We start from the raw sequence: 24,834 nt of genomic DNA, 5'->3' as shown, positions 1-24,834 counted from the left end.
TGTACGACAAATCTCCTAATACGCCCAACCTCTAGAGGAGGAGCAGCTCTCCCACATTTAAAATCATACTATAATGCCACACTTCTAGACCAACTCTATTTTTGTTGGCACCCAACTAACGAAAAAACATGGACTACAATGGAAACACTCCCTCACCTCCCGCCAACACTACATGGTATACTGTTCGTGCCACAAACACCTCAATCCAAAAGTCTACCCAAACATCCTTGCATCCAGGCCTCCCTACAAGCCTGGTATGACCTCTTAACATCCAACCCGGCAGATACGAAAGCAATACCTATCACTATGCTACACTTCACTGTCCCTTCTTTGAAACTACTACATTGGGAAAATCGAGGTATATCCCATATACAAGACCTCTATACAAACCACAAACTAGACTCCTTCTCAACCCTCCAGGAGAAATTTCACCTTCCTGACAATGAAATCTTCACCTACATGAGAATAGCTTACTCCTTACAAAAAATGAATGTTCCACATCTTTTGAAGATTTCTACTACTGCACATCAATTTCTTAACAAAGTGCAATACCCCAAGAAAGGGATTTCGACCTTTTACATGCTTATAACCAGGTCACAATTCACCCTACAAACTACTTCTATATCTAACTGGGAGAAACTTCTTTCACAACCAATACAACCCCACACATGGGAAAGAACCTTTAATATTACCCACAAAGCATCTAGATGTAGCTCCCACTGGGAATCATATTTGAAAATTTTACACCAGTGGTATTTTACACCTCTCTTTATACTACCCTCAACACTCATCCGCTTGCTGGAGACAATGCGGAGAAACAGGATCAACCCTACATATACTTTGGACATGCAAATCTCTCGCACTGGAACAGCGTCTTCCAATTGATCTCAACAGTTGCTGGAGCCCAAGTGGCTCCAAACCCTGCTCTCGCACTTCTCCATATAGGAATAGACAAATTCTCTAACGAATCTTGCACCATCATTACACATATTACCAGCTGCAAAAATTAACATTACTAAACTATGGAAATCTTCCAACACTCCTCTCTCTGCCCTTATAACAGACCTCAATTTCCAATGCGATATGGAAAGAAGATCAGCCCTCAACAACTCTTCCCATCACAAGTTCAATTACCAATGGTCTCGATGGCTACAAAACCCTAACTGCTCTATAAAATGATAATATATAGATAAATATATAATACTAAGACCCTATGCCCTAGACTGGTGCACCCATCACCCCCCTCCCCCCTCCCCCCCTTTTTGTTCTTTACCCACTTTATACAACATTTCCACCCCTAGATGGTTCACACCAAACAGACAATGCCTCTTGGGAAAACCGATATTCGTTCATATTGTCCCCAGCCAAATGGTGGGGAATCTATTTAATGCAAAGTGTTATTGTACTCAAATGTGAACCATATTGATGCATATTGTCTTGTATTGTACTAAAATCTTTCAATAAAAACATTTGAAATAAAACCATATACAGTACAATCATTTCATATTCTCCCTCAAGTAAGTAATTAGCTATATTGGTGTCCTTATAGTGTAGCATTATTTTTTAATCCACTCCCTCATCATATCACGACTCGACTACTGCAACTCCCTCCTCACTGGCCTGCCTCGCCGCTGGCTATCCCCGCTTCAGTCGATCCTGAATACGGCTGCCAGACTCATTCACCTTTCCAACCGCTCCGTTTCCGCCACCCCCCTCTGCCAATCCCTCCACTGGCTTCCGATTGCGCAACGGATCAAATTCAAAATCCTAACACTGACGTACAAAGCCGTCCACCACACTGCCCCGAACTACATCACTGACCTAATATCAAAGTACCGCCCAGCACGCACACTCCACTCCTCACAAGACCTCCTTCTCTCTAGTTCCCTGGTCTCCTCCTCCCATGCCCACCTCCAGGACTTCTCCAGGGTGTCACCCATCCTCTGGAACTCCCTGCCCCAACCCATCAGATTATCACCTACTCTCCTCTCCTTTAGGCGCACCCTGAAAACCCACCTCTTCAGGGAAGCCTACCCCACCCCCTGCTAACTTGACCGACCTCCTCCACTCTTCCTACCACTCCATCCCCCACAGCTATCTCCTCCTGTGCCACCATCCCCTCCCTCCTAGATTGTAAGCTCGAAAGAGCAGGGCCCTCAATCCCCTCATGTTTTGCATTGTATTGGTATTGTTCTGTCACATGTTCTGTTCCGCTCTGTAATGTACAGCGCTGAGCGAACTATTGGCGCTTTATAAATACTGTATAATAATAATAAATCCAAGCCTGGCACGTTTAACAGCCAAAACGCTGCTTCTTCAAGGGTAAAATGCTGGAATATCTAAAATATGCAACATCAAATAATAAAAAATATATATATATATATATATATATATATATAGTGAAGGAAATACGTATTTGATCCCCTGCTGATTTTGAATGTTTGCCCACTCACAAAGAAATGATCAGTCTAAAAATCGAATGGTAGGTGTATTGTAACACTGAGAGACAGAATAGCAACAAATAAATTCTAAAGAAATGCATGTCTAACAAATTATGCAGTGATTTGCATGTTCATGGTGGAAATAAGTATTTAATCCCCTTCACAAAACATGACTTAGTACTTGGTGGCAAATCCCTTGTTGGCAATTACAGAGGTCAGATGTTTCCTGTAGTTGGTCACCAGGTTTGCACACATCTAAGGAGGCTAGGCCACTCCAGGACCTTAATGTGCTTCTTCTTGAGCCACTCCTTTGTTGCCTTTGCCGTGTGTTTTGGGTCATTGTCATGGTGGAACACCCATCCACAACCCATTTTCAATGCCCTGGCTGAGGGAAGAAGGTTCTCACCCAAGATTTGACGGCACAGTGCCCCATCCATCGTCCCTCTGATGCGGTGGAGTTGTCCTGTCCCCTTAGAAGAAAAACACCCCCGAAGCAGAATGTTTCCACCACCATGTTTGACAGTTGGGATGGTGTTCTTGGGGTCATAGGCAGCATTCTTCTTCCTCCAAGCATGGCAAGTTGAGTTGATGCCAAAGAGCTCGATTTTGGTCTCACCGGACCACAACACTTTCAACCAGTCCTCCTCTGCATCATTCAGATATTTAGTGGCAAACTTCAGACGGGCATTGACATGTGCTTTCTTGAGCAGAGGGACGTTGCGGACACTGCAGGATTTCAATCCTTGTCAGCGTAGTGTGTTACCAATTGTGTTCTTGGTGACTGTGGTCCCAGCTGCCTGGAGATCATTGACAAGATCCTCACGTGTAGTTCTGGGATGATTCCTCACTGTTCTCATGATCATTGACACTCCACGAGGTGAGATCTTGCATGGTGCACCAGACCTAGGGAGGCTGACAGTTGTTTTGTGTTTCTTCCATTTGCGAATGATTGCACCAACTGTTGTCACCTTCTCACCAAGCTGCTTGGTGATAGTTTGGTAGCTCAGTCCAGCCTTGTGTATGTCTACAATCTTGTCCCTGACATCCTTGGACAGCTCTTTGGTCTTTGCCATGGTGGAGAGTTTGAAATCTAATTGTTTGATTGCTCCTGTGGGCAGGTGTCTTTTATACAGGTAACAAAATGAGATTAGCAGCACCTCCCTTTAAGAGACTGCTTCTAATCTCAGCTTGTTACCTGTATGAAAGACACCTGGTAGCCAGAAATCCTGCTGAAAGATAGGGGATCAAATACTTATTTCCCTCATGAAAATGCAAATCAGTGCATAATTTGTTAGACATGCATTTCTTTTGAATCTTTTGTTGCTATCCTGTCTCTCAGTGTTACAATACACCTACCATTCGATTTTTAGACTGATCACTTCTTTGTGAGTGGGCAAACATTCAAAATCAACAGGATATCAAATATTTATTTTCTTCACTATATATATATACATATGCAACACAGCACAAAAACTGTAACTTATACCTTACAATATTTATCCATATAATGAACTTATATCATAATCTCATAAAACACACAACTTAATGTAAAGTATTACATTATTAACATAAAAGTCCCAAGAGTCCATACATTGTTGTGCATTTTAATATTTGTATTGCTACGTATATATTCTTCCAACCGTGTCAACCATTTTTCTTTCCTCTGCGTTTGTAATCCTCTGTAATATACTTTCACCATGTGCATATATCCCTTCACCAACATTGTATGCTCTCACCTTATGTAAAGACCTCCCAAGTACAGTAGGTCTCATGCGCTTGCCCCTTTAAGTTGGGTTTCCTATGTAACATATGCAATGCCCTTCTCCAGCTCACTGATGCTTCTTAATCCATCTCCATTCTCCACAATCCTTAGGTGGATATTGATAAAATACTCAAAATAAAGAGAGAAATATAGTGCCTTTTGAATAAAAAACATTTTTTTTTTATTTTAAAAAAGTTTATACTCAAAGTTTTTGGTGCACACTTCTGGTGCATACAGTATACAGGCATATATGGGTAAAACCAGCAAACCAAATGGCCGACCATACACTTCAAGTCACCGACTCCTTCCAGTGCATTGTTCTATATAATCATGTGACTTCATCAGGGAAACAAAGTTACATGGTTTTCTTTGAGTACCATTGGTGTTTTGGGGGGCTATTACCTCCTTAGTAATTGTGCTGAGGTTTCCTCTGTTTCATCAAATAAAATATTCCTAATTAAACAGAGATATATAGCTTTAAGCACGTATATAAACTGAGCCTTACCACAATAATGAAAACATGAAGAGACAGCAAGCTTATAATGTCCTGTTTGAGCTGAAAACCCTAACATATTGAGGAGGGGGTCTATAGTCCATCAGAAGAGAACTGGGCAGGAATGGTAACATGCCTTGGTATTTTAGTGCAGCAAAGGCTCTTTCTTGGTAGCTCAAATAGCAGGATAGAAGCACGTTGCATTTCTGACAGATAAACAGCATGCAGCACATTTACAGAGATCAGTCATGGGAAAATGGGCATGTATTGTAGAAATGTACAGTTCTGATGCTCATGTGCCCATTGTATGCACTTTTGACTGTGCACACAGGTAAGCATGAGCACTCTGACCAGTCTGCAGCATTGCGGCCCCATATGCAACAAATTGTGATGCCTGTCTATCAGAACCAGCATGAAATGTTTCAGCAATTTGAGCTTCAGTAGGTCTTCTATTGGACTACACAGACTGGTCTTCACTCCCCATGTGCATTAATAAGTCTTGATCCTTTCGCCAGTTTGCCAGTTCATTGTTTATTTTTTTAAAATAACAAACATGTTGTACTTCCCCGCTCTGTGCAGTGGTTTTGCACAGAGCTGCCCCGATCCTCCTCTCCTCAGGTCCCCGCCGTCCCTCCTGGCTCCTCTCCCCCCGCCAAGTGCTCCCATAGCAAGCTGCTTGCTCTAGGGGCACTCCTGTGTGCTCACTCATGAGCCACCTCTGTTTGTCCATAAGACTCACGGCTCGCCTCTGCCAACCCTCCCTCCTCATTGGCTGTGAATGACAGCAGCGGGAACTGCTAAGCCAATGAGATGTGATAGAGCTGAGAGAGCCTTGGCTCTCATGCACATTGCTGGATTGGGCTCAGGTGAGTATTAGGGGGGCTTCAGGGGAAGCAGCACTTAAAATGTTTTTTTTTTACCTTTATACATAGAATGCATGAAGGTAAAAAACCTTCTGCCTTTACAACCACTTTAAGTAAGAACCTCTGACCTGCAAACTTGTTCTAGATTTGTGACTCAAAAAACCTTGAGAACAAAGGTACATTGCTATAAGTACAGGTGTAATCAAACACACCCAGGAAACACTGAAATGGGTCCTCTAAACTTTTCAGTACAATGTCCACAAATATTTGCGAATAAAAATAACAGTTTTTATAAGTGAACCTCTGATTAAACCTTGCAGTGGGCTAAATTTGCCCAAGTTACTATCACATTTACAAAAAAATAAAAATCCTCATCTTGGCATGTTAATTTTGTGAGCCAAATGGCCATATCATATGAAATATCTTGACACTGGTGACAACTAGCCAGGGTGTTCTAGTGGAGGAGAGAGATGACCACATCAGTGAACTGCTGTTCATTTACTATCCAATCACAGTCTTGAATATGCTGTAATGGTTTGTCCGCAGACTAGAAAAATAAATGTTTGGGACTCTTGCATAGTGTCTAATGAATAGAATTACAAGTTTATGGCAAGGAAGACATCTCGCACATATTTAGTTCTGTCTAACAGTTTGCCTACACTTGGCATTAGCCTACCTATATCATACCTCTAAACTTTCTGAGATGGCAAAAATTGAGCGCAAAGAATATACGCAAGGGACATACCCTCTACCATGCCCAAGAAACAGGGAAAATGAAGAATGAATGCAAAATAATGAATGGTTAAAACCACAAATAATAACCTATAATAACAGCACCCATGAAATTAGGGGTAGTATAGGAAAATGTGGTCAGTCTAACACTTTATGTAGTTACATAGAGGTGCATTTATAAAATACGTGCAGAGCTATAAATCCATTTTTGCTAAAAAAAAAATCCCAATACGTGTAAATGAATTAGTTTACGTGAAAGTTATAGTGTTTACAAATATGATATATACTGGGATTTTTTTTTAATTTTTACTAGTAATGGCAGCGATCAGTGACTTATAGCAGCAGCGGGCATTCTGACATTGGGGGGAACTGACTTGGTGTCATCCCCAGTGAAACCAATACAGTGATAAGTGCTAAAAAAAAGCACTGACACTGTACTAATGGCACTGGGCAGGAAGGGGTTAACATGAGGGGCATTCAAAGCGTCAGCTGTGTACTGTTGTACTATGTGCTGTGTCCGTGTGCTTCACTGTAAGCACACTGTTTTGCATGGCTGTGCTGTACACAGCCATCCAAAGCAGTGTGCGCAAGCTGACAGGGAGGAGAACTGTTTTGTTTACAAGCAGTTCTCTTCACTGTCGGAGATGCTCGGCAATAACCAGGAGTAATCACCGGCCGGGACCTGGTGATTGACAGCCACGGCTGCGAAAGGCGGCGTAGGTAGGGCCCGCACGCCCCATACCTGGAAATGCAAAATCATATATATATATATATATATATATATATATGTGTGTGATTTTGCGCACCTGTGCCGCCTTGTAGCAGTATTTCTGCTATAGGGCGGTCTGGAAGTGGGGTAAAGGAAACCTAATGCAACATTTCAGTTTTGTGTAGTTGCTAGCCAATCTCTGACTAATTGAACTTCTTAGTTACCCAATAACAGATCTATTTCCACCTAAGTTTCTCTGGCCATCAGAAAGCCAGCATATACTGTAGTTTAATTTCCGTTCTCATTGATTTTGAAGAAATCTCACTATTCGAGTTTTCAAGAGAAAATAGTAAATTAGTCCACTGGTACCCATCCCATACTGAATTAGTCTTGGACTAGCCTTATTTTTTTTATTCTACTACTTATGACACTGTGCATATATTATATAACTACCATTTACATTTCTATTTGGTGGAAGGGTTTTATAAATAGCTTCAGCATGTGTAAGCCATCAGATGTAATTTTTAACATGTCTTGGAAGTGTTTACATATGTCTGCCATGGATTTATCTCTGTCAAAGAAAGTTCTCCAAAATTGCTGTTACAGCCATAAACATGAGCTTTTGAAAGCTTTGTGAAAACAAACAAGGATATACTGATCCCTGGTATCATAAAATCTTTTCCATGGAAGAGCTGTACTAGGAAATAGACATGATCTATCATTCTGTGTCAAGGGGCACCAGAAAAAAATAATTATTATAAGCAAATGTTACCAAACATGTGCATGATCAAAAAGACTTACCGGTAACTAGAGGATCCAGGATTGTTTTTGACACCTGTCCATATAAAAGGCAACAAAAACTGCATTGGTATGAGATGACATACCGTATTTAAAAGGTGTGTCTTCCCTAATATTTTTGTGGGTTGATTTACTAAAGTCATATAGGCTGTTCATGTTGCGAGGGAAGTTCCACTTTGCATTTGATTTTTACCCAGAGCTTAGTGAATGTGGTGAAGCTGTGCTGACTTCCATCATCTAATAATTTGAAAGCAAAAGTGCTGTTTTGATTATTTACCTTGCACATGAATCAGTATTCTTTGTAAAGTGCAATTTCATCACATTCACTAAGCTCTGGGGAGAATCCCCTTGCAAATCGCAACTTCACTTGCAAAGTGAACAGCACTTTTGCATTTAGTAGATCAACCATTGCATGTCTGTTTTTGGTGATTATACGGGGTAGTGACAGGCAAATAATTTCAAGGAAATTGTGGGATTTCAGCTAATTTTGCCATTTTAACAAAATGTATTGGAGTCAATAGGGAATGTGAAACTAAAGTTATGTATTTTAAAGGTACAGTGGGTTATAAATGGCACCCAAGAGTTACAGGAGGTCTTTGCACTATCCTGGACCAGAACCCATCATTGGTCTCAATATTTAACATTAAATATTTTTTCACAAAAAGAATGGGAAAAAGCAAATAAATAATTGAAAGTGCCAGTACATAAATGAAGGTCAAATAAAAAATAAATATAACACAAGTACAAAGAACACTAAAGACATAAAATAAACTATCCAAAATACACCCCAAAAACTCTACACCCTTTAAAGAAAGAAAAAATAGATTTTTGTTTCAAGTAAACTTTGAGTGAAATTGAAAGATTTAACTCACAATCATTTTGCCAATACCACCCTACTCTTTCCTAACAAAGAACTGAATCAGTTTTTTTTAATGCCTTCTTTTACTCTGGACTCTGCACTTGACTTCCAATGTTGAGCACTTATAAATACAAGTTGGTCCTCTAATAGATTTGTTCTTTATTTTATATTGTGAAGAATGCAATAGAGAGAGTGGCTTAACCTGGGAAAACCAATTTTGTAGTAAATGGGTTCCAAAGTGGGCAGGAGCAGAGCTGGAGATATATGAGAGTAGTTCTCTTCAATGGAGTCCCCAAGAGAATAAGACTATAGAATATATTTACTAAAACTGGAGAGTGAAAAATCTGTTGCAGCTCTACATAGAAACCAATCAGCTTTCAGATTTTATTGCCAAAGCTTAATTGAACAAGCTAAAGTTAGAAGCTGATTGGTTACTAAAGGGTCAAAAACATAAGAACAAGTGCAGAACTGTGAAAAAAAGGGAATTGTTACCTGACTAAGTTAATAAGAAACATGAAGAGAACCCACAAATTATAACACAGATAGAGGATGTGAAGAAGCAATTTGATTGAGCAACGTAATTGTGTCTATTTACTGTCCTTACAGATCACGAGTACTGGGGTAACGACTTGAAAATTCCTACATTCTCTTATGAAGATGTTCTGCGCTGTGACCAGACGGTCTTCAAATGGTTGTGTACCTTGAGAAAAGTGGGAATTGTACTCTTGGAAGGAGCACCTGTCAAACAAGGAGAGTTAGTTACACTTGGAAAGAGGATTGGATACATGAGACATACCTTTTATGGGTAATTAATCTTCAAATTCTGATTTCTAAAAACTAGCAATATGAAAAAGTTAAAAAAAAACTGTCTACAGCAGCAAATTGAATAGACATGGCTTTCTAACCTGTACTGTAGGACATGGATATCTGGGCAAGGACATACTGTATACCAATGCAAACAATGCTTTAAAAATGCCATTAAGCTGGGAGGGGATCTTATAGTTTGGCTTTACAGGCAACATTAAAAATACACAAGTCATGTAACAGTGTTCCAGGATCTGTCATTTAGCAGTGGCAGCACTACCAACACTGACTGACAGATCCCCTGCAGGCTTCTATTTGTAAACAAGCAAGGGGATCTGTATTTTAACGACAAAAGCCATATTTGTTCAATGACACCACTCCACATGCTAAGCCCTTTTGTTCAAGTACAGATGTCAGTGGGGATATGTTATTTGTGATAGTAGTGGTGGCAGGTGAACATCGTTGGGTGCGGCAGGTCATCATGTCGACAGATCATTGTGATTGATGGGGTTTTCCATGACTGATATTGAATTTACATCAGAGATATTTATTTATTTTTTTATTTGTATGTTTGTTTTCCAACACAGGGGGCTTCCAATTTCCAAAAAGACCCCCACAGGCCACCACTTCCTTTTTGGGAGACAGAATGTTGGGATAAAGCCCTTGTCCCTTCAACATGGGCATACGGTGTTTTGCAAGAGGGGGGAGTGCATGCTCGCTTTACCCCCTTTCTTGGTCAGCCAGGCACCATGCCTGAATAAGGGTTTTTAAATTAATTTTCAGGTAGACATCACATTGTTTCATTTATATGGTGTGCTGGCCCTATAAGAGAAAAAATGCTATGGTGTCCCTCTTAAAAGTGAGCAAAGCAATCCCTCCTTTGCATGGCACCTTGCCTATATCCTGTACTCAAAAAGGCATATGGAGATCGAAATCTGGAAGAAACTTTAGAATAAGGGGCCTCCAGATGTCTGACTCTTCCCCCTACATGAATGAGAATGAGGTACACAGTATCCCTTGTTATTCATTCACATGAAGTAAAAAGTAAAAAAGTATTTAATAAATAATGTCCCATGATGTAAATCCAAAGCCAATCATGTCATCCAATTGTAGATCAATCACAATGAGTGCCACTCAGTGATGTTGACTGTCGGAACTACGACCTGCCACACCCAGTGATCTTCACCCACTGCTTCTCCTGTTGCAAATGACAGATCCTCGATGACTTCTGTATGTAAACAAAACTAGCGGGGATCCTGAGTGACATCGTTGACCACATGTTGTCATGACCGTATTTGGTCAATAACATTACCCAGAATCCCTGCCAGCTTGTTTACAAAAAGACTCTGCCAGGTATTTGTCTTGTAGTGATGGGCCAAACACCCCCCTGTTCGGTTCGTGGTCAAACATTCGAACACAACGAAAGTTCGACCGCAAACTTCGAACAGAGGAACAATTCACAAAGTGGTACCTTACCGCATCTGAGTATGCGGTAAGATACCATACAGCTACTAAAAACATTCTTTAATGGTTCAGCTGTCAGAGGGGTTCCCTGATGACAGCTGAATGTAAAAAGAACTGCTGGCATTGCCCAGCAATTAATTTTTTTTTATAAATGCGTGGGGTCCCCCCCATTCATACCAAGCCCTTCAGGTCTAGTATGGATTTTGAGGGGAACACCCATGTCAAAATAAAAAAAAAATGGTGTGGCAGTCCCCCCAAAATCAATACCAGACCCTTATCCGAGCATGCAGCCTGGCAGGTCAGGAAATGGGGGGACGAGTGACTGCCCCCCCTCCTGAACCATACCAGACCATATGCCCTCAACATAGGTGGGTGTGTTAGGGCAGGGGAGCTCCCCTCCCTAAAGCACCTTTTCCCTATATTGATGGGGACAAGGGCCTCTTCCCCACAACCATGGCAGGTGTTTGTGGGGTCTGTGGGTGGGGGGCTTATCGTAATCTGAATCTGGAAGGCCCCTTTAACAAGGGGGCCCCCAGATCCCGCTTCCCCATGAGTATGGGGTACATGGTACCAATGCTCATTCACAAAAAATAAATTTAGAGTAAAAAATGACAGTAGACAGTCTTTGACAAGTCCTTTATTAAAAACAAAAATTAAAAAATGTCCCCCAAAGTAGATCCATTGTCAATCACGATGCCCGAAAAAAAGAAAAAAAAAACACCACTTTCTACATTGGCTCCCGCTGTTTGACAGCTTTGCCAGGATGACAGTTCTTAAATACTGTGATGACATCACAAGGAGGTGGGGTCATGCGCTGTCATTGGCCAAAGTATTGCACCTGACCTGTGGTCAGGTGCATTGCTTTGGCCAATCACAATGCAATCAGGGCACAGTGCATTGTGGAGCGTGGCGGGTGAACAGCCCGGCGAACGCTCTTACCGTTCATGTGTTCGCCAAACTAACGTTCAACTCAAACATATAGCCCAATGTTACGGTCTTGTCATTTAACAGCACTACTACTACTGGCGCTGAATGACAGACTTTGCACACAAACGTCAGACAGAGGATTGGGAGGGCAAACTGGCCAATTATAAACTGGTTTTTCACCAAACTGCAAATATGCTAGGCTCAACTCATTTTCAACCTGAAATTGAAGCTCATCCCTACTGTACTGAAAAATGGTACTTAGAATCGAAAGTGGTTGGGGGGGGGGGCAACCTTTTCTTTATGTCATTTGTGGGAATTAGTCCAGTGCTCTGTATTCTGTATTTTTGTAACTATTACTGCAAACTAAAAAGAAGGTCTGCTTTATCAAACTGAAAAAAACATTATGTGGGAGATAAATATTTGTCATATTTAGGCAACTAAAGAAGATGCAGAAATATTAGTTGACCTTTTTCAGTGTTTTCTGGTAATTTGTTTATGTAACCCCTTGCATACAACCAGAATTCTTGCATTTAATATGACATTTTTCATCCATTTCAAACATTTTCTCAAACAAGTCAAATACTTTTTAATTACCTTTAAAGATGAAGTTTAATCTGCTTAAATTTTGCCATTCTTAGTTCCACTTTTTTCCCACTTATAAACATGGTAACCAATTGATGCCGGGCTCACACATATACAGTGGGGCAAAAAAGTATTTAGTCAGCCACCAATTGTGCAAGTTCTCCCACTTAAAAAGATGAGAGAGGCCTGTAATTGGCATCATAGGTAGACCTCAACAATGAGAGACAAAATGAGAAAAAAAATCCAGACAATCACATTGGCTGATTTGGAAAGAATTTATTTGTAAATTATGGTGGAAAATAAGTATTTGGTCACCTACAAACAAGCAAGATTTCTGGCTCTCACAGACCTGTACCTTCTTCTTTAAGAGGCTCCTCTGTCCTGCACTCATTACCTGTATCAATGGCACCTGTTTGAACTTGTTATCAGTATAAAAGACACCTGTCCACAACCTCAAACAGTCACACTCCAAACTCCACTATCGTGAAGACCAAAGAGCTGTCGAAAGACACCAGAAACAAAATTGTAGACCTGTACCAGGCTGGGAAGACTGAATCTGAAATAGGCAAGCAGCTTGGTGTGAACAAATCAACTGTGGGAGCAATAATTAGAAAATGGAAGACACAAGACCACTGAAAATCTCTCTCGATCTGGGGCTCCACGCAAGATCTCACCCCATGGGGTCAAAATGATCACAAGAACAGTGCGCAAAAATCCCAGGACCACACAGGGGGACCTAGTGAATGACCTGCAGAGAGCTGGGACCAACGTAACAAAGTCTACCATCAGTAACACACTACGCCGCCAGGGACTCAGATCCTGCAGTGCCAGACGTGTACCCCTGCTTAAGCCAGTACATGTCCGGGCCCATTTGAAGTTTGCTAGAGAGCATTTGGATGATCCAGAAGAGGATTGGGAGAATGTCATATGGTCAGATGAAACCAAAATAGAACTGTTTGGTAAAAACACAACTCGTCGTGTTTCGAGGAAAGAGAATGCTGAGTTGAATCCAAAGAATACCATATTTACTGTGAAGCATGGGGGTGGCAACATCATGCTTTGGGGCTGTTTCTCCACAGAGGGACCAGGATGACTGATCCATGTACAAGACAGAATGAATGGGGCCATGTATCGTGAGATTTTGAGTGCAAACTCCTTCCATCAGCAAGGGCATTGAAGATGAAACGTGGCTGGGTCTTCCAACATGACAATGATCCCAAACATACCGCCCGGGCAACGAAGGAGTGGCATTTCAAGGTCCTGGAGTGGCCTAGCCAGTCTCCAGATCTCAACCCCATAGAAAACCTTTGGAGGGAGTTGAAAGTCCATGTTGCCCAGCGACAGCCCCAAAACACCACTGCTCTAGAGGAGATCTGCATGGAGGAATGGGCCAACATGCCAGCAACAGTGTGTGCCAACCTTGTGAAGACTTACAGGAAACGTTTGACCTCTGTCATTGCCAACAAACGATATATAACAAAGTATTGAGATGAACTTTTCATATTGACCAAATACTTATTTTCCACCATAATTTGCAAATAAATTCTTTCCAAATCAGCCAATGTGATTGTCTGGATTTTTTTCTCATTTTGTCTCTCATAATTGAGGTCTACCTATGATGCCAATTACAGGCCTCTCTCATCTTTTTACGTGGGAGAACTTGCACAATTGATAGCTGACTAAATACTTTTTTGCCCCACTGTATGTGGTATCAAGAAGGTGGGCTCTTCCAAGGCACCGCAGATATGTGTTTTATGCTGGAAGTGCACTCCCAGCATGGGGACCAAGCTGTCACTGACAGCTCCTGGTCCCTTACTAATGATCTTCCCGACTCTCATTCAGGTGATCACCAGTGCGAACAATGTACACATATGTGGTATCACCACAAATGGCAAGAATAGGAGATTTTGTTTTGATTTGAATTTGTTTTGAGGTTATTTTTGGTGGTGAGTCATGTTACTGGCATGAAATATACAGCTAAATTTAAATTATTATTATGATGCAGGATTTATATAGCGGCAACAATTTGCACAGAGCTTTACAATATAAAGGGAGACAGTACAGTTATAATACAATAAAATACAAGAGGGTTAAGGGGCCCTGCTCATAAGAGCTTACAGTCTAATGAGGTAGAGAAAATGATACAAAAGGTTATACCTGTGGGGGATGAGCTGATAGAAGTGATAAAAATTTATTTTGGGATTGCACAAAGGCAGCCAGAGTAGGGAATAGCTAGACAGATTGAGGTAGAGAGTTCCAGAGGATGGGAGAAGCTCTGGTGAAGTTCTGGAGATGAGCATGGGAGGAGGAGACAAGGGAGCTTGAGAGCAGGAGGTCATGAGAGGAGTCAGATTTTCTTTGCTATTAAAAAAAAATAGGGTTCAGGTGTTAGGATTTATTTTACTTTTTGTTAGGAAAGAGTTAATGAAACCTTAACTAAAACCTTTGCATTTTCATTACATACCTTCTTTTACACCCAGTGATGTCATCACTAGGTCTATGTGCTTTCCTATGCACTGTTAGCAGATCACGACTGGTGCAAAGGGCGAGCAGGGTGCTGTATATAGCTTCCTGAAAGAAGCACAGTACGCTGTTTCAGTATTCCCCTCAAGACCCCACAGCCCTGATGCAAGCAGTGGGGCTGGCTCTTAATCAGAGTTATGCAAATATCAAAATCCCATAGTTGCATAGTTACTTACATAGTTAGTCTGGCTGAAAATAGACAAAAGTCTATCCAGTTCAACCATTAAAAAAATTTAAAAAAAGTTATAATCCTATACCCACCGTTGATCCAGGGGAAGGCAAAAAAACCCCAGCAAAGCATGATCCAATTTGCTCCTGCAGGGAAAAAAATTTCCTTCCTGATCCCCCGAGAGGCAATCGGATATTCCCTGGATCAACTTTACCTATAAATGTTAGTATCCAGTTATATTATATGTATCTAGGAAAGAATCCAGGCCTTTTTTAAAGCAATCCACTGAGCTGGCCAGAACCAACTCCTGAGGGAGTCTATTCCACATTTTCACAGCTCTCACTGTGAAGAAACCTTTCCGTGTTTAGAGATTACATTTCTTTTCCTCCAGACGTAAAGAGTGCCCCCTTGTCCTCTGTGTTGACCTCAGGGTGAATAGCTCTACACCGAGTTCACTATATGAACCACTGATGTATTTATACATGTCGATCATATCCCATGGTGGATGGATGTCAGTCTAGCAGAGAGGGCATTCTTAGGCAGACTGTATTTTCATGTAAACTGCCCTAACTAGAGTGATGCTGGACTTCCATGAATAAAAAACTGAAATCCAGAGAATTGTCAGGAATAGTAAAGCTGCGGAAGAATGTCCTAGGTGATTTTGGATGACCTCCAACTTGGAAAAGAGGTGGGCATAGTCTGACATGGTGCAGCTTCAATGCACACTGTGAGAAGCTCACAGTGTGCAGTATAATCAGAGTAAGCCATTTCAGTAGAGGAGAAGAGCCTGTACTACAACTGTGCAGGACTGAAGGTTAGGCAGGAGATCATCTTGAAGGAGGGGCATTAACCATTTGCAGAGAAGTCTGAACACAGTCTGTTGGGATCTAATGCCCCATCAAATATTCTACACATCAGAATTGGTGAGCTGCTACCAATTTGAAACCTTGTATTTTTAATAAATTGCATACTTGAAAGGTCAATACTTTCCATAAAATGATGGAAATGTTTCCATTCTAGGAAGAAGGTCTAATTGCATTTACATCTATAAATCTAATTTGACATGGCGTGCTGTCATTTCAGTAGGACTCTGTGTACGTGATATCTTGCAGAAGGGACTGTAAAGTGTTAGCTGTAGGAAAATATTATATTAGGTGGGCCCCAGACCTGGTTATTATTACCAGCAGTAATGAAACAGGTACAGTATGTCTGAAGGAAAAGCACATATTTATTCAATATTCACTGTATCCTTGAAAAGTAGTTCTAAAACTTTAGACTGGCAGTCTATGTAATTGGAATATGGGATTAACATCCTTTTGTATGACATCATCACGCTATACATTATACTGCCATATATACTGGAAATGGGTATAAATTTCAATTGACTGCAAAGATGTCATTGCTCTATTTTCCTTCCAGAATTCTAAAGCGCAAAACTTTTCTTAACCACTCACGCTCCAGAAGGTTTGATCCTCTTCATTTTTGCTATTCAGTAAATTTTAACTGGCAATTATGCGGTCATTATTATTCTTCTTATTATACAGTATTTATAAAGTGCCAATAGTTCGCTCAGCGCTGTACATTACAGAGGGGGACAGAACATGTGACATAACAATACCAATACAATGCAAAACATGAGAGAATCGAGGGCCCTGCTCTTTCGAGCTTACAATCTAGGAGGGAGGGGATGGTGGCACAGGAGGAGAAAGCTGTGGGGGATGGAGTGGTGGGAAGAGTGGAGGAGGTCGGTCAAGTTAGCAGGGGGTGGGGTAGGCTTCCCTGAAGAGATGGGTTTTCAGGGTGCACCTAAAGGAGAGGAGAGTAGGTGATAATCTGATGGGTTGGGGCAGGGAGTTCCAGAGGATGGGTGACACCCTGGAGAAGTCCTGGAGGCGGGCATGGGAGGGGGAGACCAGGGAACTAGAGAGAAGGAGGTCTTGTGAGGAGCGGAGTGTGTGTGCTGGGCGGTACTCGGATATTAGGTCAGTGATGTAGTTCGGGGCAGTATGGTGGACGGCTTTGTACGTCAGTGTTAGGATTTTGAATTTGATCCGTTGCGCAATCGGAAGCCAGTGGAGGGATTGGCAGAGGTGGGTGGTGGAGACGGAGCGGTTGGAAAGGTGAATGAGTCTGGCAGCCGTATTCAGGATCGACTGAAGCGGGGATAGCCAGCGGCGAGGCAGGCCAGTGAGGAGGGAGTTGCAGTAGTCGAGTCGTGATATGATGAGGGAGTGGATGAGCTGTTTAATGGTTTCTGGGGTTAGGAACGTGCGGATTTTGGCGATGTTGCGGAGGTGGAGTCTGCACGAGCTTGTTAAAGATTGGACTTGGGGCTGGAAGGATAGGTTGGAGTCCAGAATGACACCCAGTACTCTGGCCTGCGGGGCGGGTTTGATGGTGGCGTTGTTGGATGTGATGGAGAAGTCAATGGGGGGTGGTGTCCGGGCTGGGGGGAAGACAAGGTCATGAAACACTGCACCCAGATGAAATTTATATACATTTTTTTTCACAGAAATAGAGCTTTCTTTTGGTGGTATTTTATCTTCACTGGGGGTTTTTATTTTTTATTATATAAACAAAAAAGACTGATAATTTTGAAAAGAAAAAAAAAACAATATTTTTTATGTTCCGCTATAAAACAATAAAAAATCTAATTTCTACATACATTTTGTCCAAAATGTATTCTGCTACATGTCTTTGGTAAAAAAAAATCCCAATAAGTGTATACTGATTGGTTTGCGTTAATGTTTTGCATCTACAAACAATGGTATATGCACTGGAATTTTTTTTTAAACTAGTAATGTCAGTAATCAGCAACTTATAGCTGGACTTTGATAGTGAGGTGGGCAATCTCGGTGCGAACTGACTAACTGGCAAACTGACATCACCAGTGATACTAATACAGTGATCAGTGATGATATTATACATTGTCACTGTACTAATGACACTGGCTGTGAAGGGGTTAACATCTAGGAGCAATCAAAGGGTTAACTGTGTGCCTACCAATATGTAATGTGTATAATATGTGCTGCTTTTACTAACAGATGTGGCTATTTTTTTCTCCCTGTTTTGCAGGAAAGGTCCCGATCTCCCTTTGTGCTCGGGACCTTTTCCAATCATGTGACCACCGTGACGGCGAATCATGGTGGTCACATGAACCTAAAACCCTGCCCGCTTCTTGGCTTCTGAAACTCTTAAAGGGCCAAGAGGCGTGGCGTGAAGTGGTCAGTTTCGATCCATGTATGAACAGGCTGGTTGTCCTGCTGTCAATCAATTGACTGACTTCAGTACAACCAGCCTGTTGTTTTTTTGAGCATTCACTGCCAGTGGTTATAGCCACCAGCAGTGATCATTGTAATCTGCCGGTGGGAAAGGCTCCCGCCTGCAAAACACAATAGCGCTGTGGGAGGGATTCCCTCATTATCGACACTGGCTGTGTTGATGGGAGAATTCAGCAACTTTCTTTCCTTCAGCCTGTGGATGAAGGAAATAAAAATACTGCATGGCCTGCCTTAAGCTTTTAACAACTTTAAGTGATAAACACGCCAAATAATATTCCCTGTACTTCACAAGGAGCCATGAAGTAGCCCAACTATGACTAACGCCTTACAACATTCTGTGATTTACTGACATCTGGAATTTGTCCGATGATGTGTGTTCATTGCTGGAATTCCTGAAGGAAATGAGACTAGATGATGAACCTGGTACCTGGTATTTTTATTGGCAAGCCAAAGAGAGCCATCCCACGTAATACACAAAATTCCAAGTGTACTCTATTCGTGGAAACCCATCCATGACAAATACATCTATTACATTCCTTTCTTGCATAAACACACAATAAACATGCATTGACGTCAATACTTTTCTAAATTCCTAAAACCATCACAAATTATATATATAAAAAAAACAGCAATGGCAAATTTTCACCCAATAAAAGGAAAAACCATAAAGGGGTCAATTTAAAAAAAATGCTGTATGACTGCCACAGCATTTGTACAACCGTCTCAATTCCAGTATTGTGTCTCATATGTTTATTTATTATGACTGTCAGCTCCATCTAGTGGCCATAATGTGATATTTTCCAGAAATACCTCTATCAGGAAAATACTGCATTATGGCCACTAGTTGGAACTGTCGATCATAGGAAATAAACATGTTAGACACATTATGGGGATTATTTGTTATGCGAATGCAAACACTGTGACATTCCTCTATCAGGAAAATACTGCATTATGGCCACTAGTTGGAACTGTCAATCATAGGAAATAAACATGTTAGACACATTATGGGGATTATTTGTTATGCGAATGCAAATGCTGTGACATTCCTACAGAACATTTTTTTATAATCGTGTTTTAAAATTTGCTGGGATATACATATGTATATAAAAATGGACCTGAATTTAGAAAATGAAGATTTACAATACTATAGGGAATATCTAGAATTGTTATTTGCACCAGAAAAAATGGCAGTAAGGGTGATTGTGACAGTAAAAGTGAGCATCAAAGTCTGTGGCAGTTATATCCACAACAGTTTTATTTTAATGACAGGGCCTCTATAACCACTTGCCCTCCTGAGGATTTGCCCCCCTTCCTGACCAGGCCATTTTTTGCATTACGGCGCTGCGTTACCTTAACTGACAATTGCGCAGTCATGCAACACTACACCCAAATGAAATTTACATCTTTTTTTCCCCAAAAACAGAGCTTTCTTTTGGTGGTATTTGATTGCCTGTGTGGTTTTTATTTTTATTGTTTAAAAAACAAAAAGACCGACAATTTTGAGAAAAAAACAATATTTTTTACTTTTTCTATTAAACTTGTCCAGTAAAAAAATTTAAAAAATCAAATTTCATCATAAATGTAGGCCAACATGTATTCTGCTACATGTCTTTGCTAAAAAAAAAATCCCAATACATGTAAATTAATTGGTTTACGTGAACATTATAGCGTTTACAAATGGCAAGATAGATACTAGAATTTTTTTTTAATTTTTACTAGTAATGGTGGCAATCAGTGAATTATAGCAGGACTGCGGCAGGCATTCTGACACTGGGGGGAACTGACTTGGTGTCATTGATATCCCAGTGACACCAATACAGTGATCAGTGCTGAAAAAAACACTGACACTGTATTAATGGCACTGGGCAGGAAGGGGTTAACATGAGGGGCAATCAAAGGGTTAACTGTGTTCTGTGTGCTGTTTTACTATGTGGCCGTGTGTCTGTGCGTCACTGCAAGCACAATGCTTTGTATGGCTGTACAGTGCACAGCCATGCAAAGTAGTGTGCAGGAGCTGACAGGGAGGAGAACTGTTTTGCTTACAAACAGTTCTCCTCCCCATTGGAGATCCTCAGCAATCACCGGGCGCCGGCGAGTAATCACCGGCTGCAACCAGGTGATTGACAGACGCAGGTGCAAATGGCAGTGCAGGTAGGGCACGTGCACACCCCCTACCCAGAAATGCAGAATCGCGTATATATATGTGATTTTGCGCACCCCTGCTGCCCTGTAGTAGTACTTCTGCTATAGGGCGCTCGGGAAGCAATTTTAAAGCTGATTCGGAAATGTTACAGTAATTGAGTAGAGCAGTATGAATTCCTTTGCTTCCACAGTTGATGTGATTGTAGCTGAATGTATGATTTAAAAAATGTTACTGCCACGGCATTGTTATTATTAAGGCGATAGCTCCCCATGTAAAGCAAAGAGAAGTATATGTGTCTAGCAGGCAGTGGTTAGTTTTACAAAGATGCTCATCTGGGTCCTGACAGATGGATTGGAAACACATGTGCCGCTGAAGACTGAAAAATAAGAGAGCCATGTGTGCTAGATTGATTCATGTCTTAACACAGGAAGTTACTTGTTACAAGGTACATTAAGAATTACAGTTTGCTACACAATTCATTCTATACAAATTAGTAACGACTTTGTTAAGTGAAAAAAACAAAGATGATCAGTATATAGGCCAAACTGCTCAGAAAGTAAGAAACAAAATTATTCTTTTTTTTCCAAAGATGACCAAGTACGGTATATATTTATTAATGAATTCTGTGCTTTGTTCTGTTTTCTCTTGTAAACATGTAATAAAGTCAATCTGTCAGTAATAAAAAAACATACTAACCTGACAAAATATATAAAGCAGCAGGACAACATTTTCTAAAAGTAGGTCCAAAGACCAACTCTTACTCCCAGGCCACTTAACCACTTGCCATCCAGAGGATTTCCCCCCCCCCCCACCCCTTCCTGACCAGGCCAATTTTTGAGATACGGTAACTGATAATTGCGCGGTCATGCAACGCTTCACCCAAATGAAATTTACGTCCTTTTCCCCCACAAATAGAGCTTTCTTTTGGTGGTATTTGATCGCCTCTGCATTTTTTATTTTTTGCGCTATAAAAAAAGACCAAAAAAATTATATATTTTTGACTCTTTGCTATTAAACATGTCCAGTAAAAAAATTAAAAAAATCAAACTTAGTCATAAATTTAGGCCAAAATGTATTTGTGACGATCGCAGCATCAGACCCCAGCCCTTCTCACCTAACTTGTGACCGAATCACTAGCCAATCTAAAACCACGCTGTCACGTGCGTAACAATGCCACGCCCAGCTGCACCCTGCACAAAGATTTTCCAGCTAATGGACTACAATCTGTGTACTTGCAGCCTGGGAGCGATTGTTACTGGGTCAGGTTAATTTTGCAATTAACCCTTCACACTGCCACCACCTCCTTTTTGTACAGAGAAAGAGGAAAAGAGCAATATCAGCAATAACACTATGATGTTGAATAATCGTCTGTATACCACTGTCACCTCAGGCAGGATATACAGAGGTTTAAACATACACAGTAGCGCTCTTCAGAGACAGGGGTTCTTAGTTTGCATTAAAGAGCTTTAGAAACAATTCAACACTTTCAGAAAGTAAGATTTATAACTAAAAGGTCAAAAGGGTGCAATAAAAATATTTACAGAAAAAAGATGTAGTCAATATATATATATAAATATACAGAGAACAATAACACAGCAAAGAGATAACAGAAAGCAATTTAGAGAGATAAAGTACTTGTCGTCAGCCTTGGTTTAAGCAGCTTTCAAGTGTCAGAGCAAAAGGGCCTTATCTCCCAAAGTTAGTTCCGATGTTAAAAGGAAGCTTCTTCAACTTCAAATCAACTCAGCTTAACTTAACTTCAAGCATAACAGCCTTTTTCTAGGAACTCAGCAGGGTGTCTCCTTAAAGCAGAGAACCAATCACCTCATTTGGGGAGGGGTGGTGTAGGCGGGGAGCTCAGGCTATGACCAAATCCCTCGCAAATTATACTATGGTCAATAACATTTCCTGGATACATATAACATTCTGTCCACGAGTAGATTAATACACAGAATCATCTGCTGAACGTCTAGGTATGAAATATGACATACCTGCTGGGATGGTTGAGGAGATATCATTTTCTGCTCTCCTGTAGCAGTCAGCTAGGGGGTGTAACCTATCAGGCGACTTATATTAAAGTGAGCCATCCGAATATGTGCTTCATGTTTATGTAATTATTTCCTATTTGGAGATATAAAATTATATGGAAAACTGGGTTTTTAAATGTAAGTCTGTTTCACAGCTAGCTGGAATGTCTTTGAAGATCAGTGAGGGCTTGGTTTATGGCTTTACGATCCCTTTCCAGGAAGAGTCTCCCAGACATATGGGGGCCAGGCTAATTGGGGTTTATAGCCATGAGCTCTCCCGCTGGGACTTGATGCCTTTTTGAACTCAGCAACCAGACACCACGTGTCACTCAACAGAGAGGGAGGGGGATGAAGGAAGCTGGTTTGGGAGTAGAAAATGATAGAAGATGGAGGCCTTTGCCAAAATGGAGGTGTGCATCCATCTCTGTGTGTACGATTGCTACAGTATTCTGCTACATGTCTTTTCTAAAAAAAAATCCCAATATGTGTAAATTAATTGGTTTACATGACAGTTATAGTGTTTACAAATGGCGATATATATACTGGAATTTTTTATTTATTTTTTTACTAGGAATGGCGGTGATCAGTGACTTATAGCGAGACTGTGGAGGGCATTCTGACACTGGGCGGGAACTGACTTGGTGTCACTGACATCCCCAGTGACGCCAATAAAGTGATCAGTGCTAATAAGCCCTCCTATCCCTCTTGTATTGTTTCCCCTTATTGTAAAGCGCTGAGCAAACTGTTGGCGCTATGTAAATCCTGTATAATAATAATAATAAAAAGCACTGACACTGTACTAATGACACTAGGCAGAAAGGGGTTAACATATGGGGCGATCAAAGGGTTAACTGTGTGCTGTTTTACTGTATATGCTGTGTGTGTGCTTTACTGCTATGCAGAGCCATACAAAGCAGTGTTCAGGAGCTAACGGGAGAGATCTGTGTTGTTTATACACAGGTCTCTCCCCTGTCAGTGATACTCAAAGATTGCTGGGACCCGGTGATTGACAGCTGAGGCCACGAATGGCGGCACGGGTAGGGTGCGCACGCCCCCTACCCGGAACCTGTGCCGCCCTGTAGCAGTATATCTGGCAGTGCAGAAGCGGTTAATCTGCAAGCTTTAACATTCCCCTCCTACTTTGGCCCATTGCCATAATTGATGGGCTTACTGTGCAGTGGAGCATGCAGACAGGTATTAGCCCTGCCCCTATGCTGTAACTGCCATTAGGTTCAATTAACAAAGCTAAAACTTCAGGACAAGGATCCTTATTTAATAAAAGTGACAGTTATGTCTAGCTATAGCTAGCCATAGATAAATTGAAAACTGAACGTTCTGTCAATCAAAAAAGGAAAAAAACTCATTCTATTGTGCCATCATTTGTTTCGTTTTTCTAAAAAAAAATACCAACATCTTGGATCAGGCACTTTTGATTGCAGCATGAAAATTTGATGTCACAGCTGGCACACTAATATTGCGGAAAACGAACAATTCGACGATCGACAAGAATTTTGTTTGGTTTTCAACACTTCTGTGGCCAGCTTAAGTCCAGTAAGATCTGAAAATTATACTCAAATGGCTGACTATAAAGCTTTGGATCTTTGTGTAAAGCTTTTTGAATTGTGCAGAGTTTAGCCTACTTGGTGTAACTCTCAAACTGCTGCAGAAAAATATGAGCCAGTTGAACATATTCTAATATTAAATAAGTTGCCTGGTGATTTTTATTCTGACAGTTATAGAGTAGAACCATGACCAGGCTCTGGACATTCAACATTTTTTACGATACAGCGCTGCATTATTTTAACTGACAATTGCGCAGTTATGCAGTGCTGTACATAAATGAAATTTATGTAATTTTTTTCCCCACAAATAGAGCTTTCTTTTGGTGGTATTTTATCAACTCTGTGTTTGTTATTTTTTGCGCTATTAAATAACATATTCAATTTAAAGAAATTTAAAAAAAAATGTCTTCATTAATTTAGGCCTCAATGTATTCTGCTACATGTCTTTGCTAAAAAAAATCCCAATAATTGTATATTTATTTGTTTACATGAAAGTTTTACCCTAGGTTCACATCTGTACGGGTGGTGCCGCTGCGGATCCGCACGAAAATCCGTGCAGCCGCACTGACCGCACAGAGAAATGCAGACCCGCGGGCGGGTGCCATTAGTTCTAACAACCATACTGGGAACCGAGGTTCCCGTGCGGGCTACGTTTTCCAAAGAAGTGCAGGGACTTCTTCCCTGCGTGTCACGGG

The 24,834-nt window shown here is 41.0% G+C and overlaps 1 protein-coding gene across 1 annotated transcript in view; it reads left to right on the top strand.

Moving 5' to 3' along the window:
* Positions 1 to 24,834, top strand: part of BBOX1 (gamma-butyrobetaine hydroxylase 1) — a 124,793-nt gene that overhangs the window by 62,734 nt on the left and 37,225 nt on the right. Inside the window, exon 5 of the mRNA XM_089654962.1 lies at positions 9,264 to 9,462. Coding sequence (XP_089511088.1) covers positions 9,264 to 9,462 — 199 coding nt within the window. The remainder of the gene's footprint in view (positions 1 to 9,263; positions 9,463 to 24,834) is intronic.

The sequence above is a fragment of the Staurois parvus genome, unplaced genomic scaffold (assembly GCF_062004578.1).
Source record: "Staurois parvus isolate SC_StPar_1 unplaced genomic scaffold, SC_StPar_1.0 ptg000818l, whole genome shotgun sequence".
Lineage (NCBI taxonomy): Eukaryota > Metazoa > Chordata > Amphibia > Anura > Ranidae > Staurois > Staurois parvus.
This window is presented reverse-complemented; position numbering and strand designations above follow the sequence as displayed.